The sequence below is a fragment of the Penicillium daleae genome (genome assembly GCF_028827525.1).
Source record: "Penicillium daleae strain IBT 16125 chromosome Unknown utg000002l_segment0_segment0, whole genome shotgun sequence".
NCBI classification, from domain to species: Eukaryota; Fungi; Ascomycota; class Eurotiomycetes; order Eurotiales; family Aspergillaceae; genus Penicillium; species Penicillium daleae.
Window position 1 is genome coordinate 184,165 of NW_026623150.1, and position 3,255 is coordinate 187,419.

Genomic DNA, 3,255 nt, shown 5'->3' on the forward strand with positions numbered 1-3,255 from the left:
GGAACCTCACACTTGAAAACCTCCAATTTCTCCGAGTGACACGACTAGCTCCGATCTCTGTCGCTCTGGCTTCCCAGAACGATGTTTATCAACTTAGCTTGTTATGTGAATCATACAGCGAATACGCAGATTACATGGTGTGACAATCCAATCACCTAATCATCCATCATCCATTTGTTCCATGACAGCCCATGAGTAACTTTGCTACCGCTGTGGTTCCTGGTATATATAGCGTCAATAACTGTAGATGTCTCTACAAACCACACTAAAAAATTCTGATCAGTAGACTGGTAGAGTTGCTTTCGCCAAGAAAGGATCAAGTCTTGTTATTCGGATAGTTGCCATGGACTAGAGAGGTTCCAGGTTAAGGTCTACGAGTGATTGAACTCTTATCTTGAATACTAGCTTCATCAAAGTGTTGAAGAAATGATCAAAGTGGGGCATTCAATTCATTATCTACCCATGGGTATCAGGTGTCCAAGTCACTAGTGCAGAGGGCATAGAATGACGGTAACATGGTTCATGGAATTATAGACATTCTCTGTTCGACACTGTCTAGTTGGAGAACTTGTCCGGGACATTCTTTCTGTATGCCGTGAATTGTGGTTAGCAATCTGCTTGTTGAAACATCCGATATAACTGGGATTGGCTTACCCAGTCATCTTCTCAAACTGCTCACGGGCACCGTCGGTGATCTTCTCGTTGGTCGAACGCATCTTCGCGGGGTCGACCTTGCCACCGCCAAACTTACGCTCGGCGCTGTCGAGACCTGTGTGCTGTTAGCGATAATGCATTTCAAAGATAATTGGTTAAGAAAGCAAGGCTTACCCTTGTCGAGGTAGTCCTCGTTACCGGCAGCCTGGTTGGAGTCAGTTTTGCTGCTGCTGCTGCTGCTGCTGCCACCGCCGAGCTTGGAAGCGAGTCCGGAGAGCTTGTCCATGGTTGACAGAAAAGGGTGGCAGTTGTATGGTAGTTGTATGGAATAAAGTGGACGTAGAGATGTAGAGAGTTGGGAAGATTGATGAAAGACAGAAGAGGGGTACTGGCAGGGGCTGTCTTTATATAAGAAGTCTAATTCCTGTGGATTCAAGATAATCTGAGCTGTGCTCACGGCCACATCCGAGAGGAGGCATGATTCGCTGCAAACATCATCATCGCTGCGCTCGAATGGTCACCAAGAATCGGGGTTGCCCCACGACCGTCCGACTTCTCGTCATGTATGGCCAGGTCACCACCACTCATGGGCCTGGATCTGAGGTCATCGATGTCGATAGGGTCGTTTCTGATCGGGTCTGCTGGCGAATGCGGTCATTGGCTCGTCCAAAAGTGGCTTTGTCCATCGTGGCTTGGCCCCAAAAAAGAGGGGAAGAGCTCGTGACGTCATGACAAACTGTGTGCGCTTGGATACCTGAGGCACCTCATGAGGTGACGGAGCAGCAGGATTGGTGGATACTCGGAGAAAGGAGATACTGTATATCCGTCAAGATTAGTCTCATTATTTTGCCCACATAACTAAATTGCCAGCTAGGGGCAGTATAGCAATTCAGACTTGTTGATATCCTATTATTGGTGCGCAGTGTGATCTACTAAGCAGGAATTCCGACAGGAGGTCACTCCTCAGGCATCAAGGCAAGAATTTCTGGTTTTAAGGGTGCTTGAGAGACTTGGCGTCAATTTCTTGGCAGCAGTCCGCCTTTCCTAGTCCGTAACGACATAATCATGTTTCACAAGGTACCCAGGGTAATCCCGTCTTTTTCTCTTTAGCCCGGCCTTTTGCCGAGCTCTGAAAGTCATGTTACCTTGCAGGCAGACCCCACTCCCTCACCAGGACGGTTGAGCGTCGAGGACTTCCCCGAAGCACGCCGGGGTCTGGTATCCCACAGTTGAGCGTTAGCGCTGCTTGTCAACATATAAGCACATTCAGAGCCTCGCCCTATCCAAGGTTCCCAAACGAACACAGTTATGGGCCTCCACCTACTACCAACCGAGCTTCTAGAAGCTATTCTCATGCAAATAGACACCCAAACCCTCCTCCTCGTCCGACGTGTCAGCCGCCAATGGGCCAACTGCATCCAACGCTCGATCAAAATACAACAATCCCTATTTTTCCACCCAGCACATCCAAGCACCCCACGCCAACAAAATCCTCTCCTAGCATCTAAATTCCCCTACTAGTTCCCTATCGATGACCGCGACTCATGCCGCATCGCCTTCCGCGCAGGAGACATGCAAGCTTTCCTAGAAAGCAGCGAACTATTGCTACGGCCTGCGGCAAGCTGGCGCCGAATGCTCGTCCAGCAACCACCCATCATGGTTCTGGCAGCTTGGAGCGCAGTGTCGCGCCATTAGACATGATGAACCTGCACCGCTGGGGAGTTCCCTTGCATGCGTTCGGGGGACTACGAATGAACATGCTTTACGAACTTGTTGTGCAAACCGCGGAGGTCGCGCCGCAGTATTTCTATTTTCGAGTATGCTGGTCGTGGTATGAGACGTATGAGTTTAGGCATCGGCTGCTGAAGCCAGATTCAGATCCTCTGTCTTCTATCGACGGAAATTTTGTGGGACCCTACAAAAATGTCGTTCTTGATATATGGTTTGCAGAATGATTGCGGTGGCATCTCTTGTCTGAGTGGGAGAAAGACACGTGGACGTGGGACCTGGTGAAGGGCCTTCAGGCGCCGATGGGGGGTTCAGATGCGGGTCTGGTGCATGATATGGAGGAGCTGAAGGAGGCCGATAGCTGGTCATTATCACCTCTGGAGCTCCCCTGGCTGAGGACGTTTTGAGGTCCCTCGAAAGGATGTTCATTCCCGAACCCACGGACATGCCGTTGCCTGATGAGGATGACCCCGACATATGATGACATTGACGTTACAACGTAGGGCTAGCTTGCGTGTATATTGGATACAAGCGGATCTTGATAGAACAAAGAACAGCGAAGCAACTATGGAGCCATAGAGTGCGTATCCCCTCGTCCGTCCGGGAAGGACAATTAGCGCATTTCAATTAGCGTATTATATTATCCAATAGGTTATCGGACTAAAATATTCGATGTGTTATTGGATATAGGGGCTCCACTATCTACTAAGTCATCAACGCGTGTTTTTCTACACGCGTAACCCCCTACCAACCTGCCTACCAACCTGCCTACCAACCTGCCTACCAACCTGCCTACCAACCTGCCTACCAACCTGCCTACCAACCTGCCAATAAATCTGCCATGGCTCCAAAGAAATCTACTAAGGCTACACG

At 49.6% G+C, this 3,255-nt stretch overlaps 1 protein-coding gene across 1 annotated transcript; it reads right to left on the minus strand.

Moving 5' to 3' along the window:
* Positions 1 to 555: 555 nt before the first annotated feature.
* N7458_001087 (uncharacterized protein) lies at positions 556 to 940 on the minus strand (the record flags this gene model as incomplete). The annotated part of the gene is made up of 3 exons (XM_056904470.1): positions 556 to 586; positions 655 to 769; positions 829 to 940. 3 exons carry the CDS (start codon positions 938 to 940, stop codon positions 556 to 558), a joined length of 258 nt encoding a protein of 85 aa, XP_056768577.1.
* Positions 941 to 3,255: the final 2,315 nt, after the last annotated feature.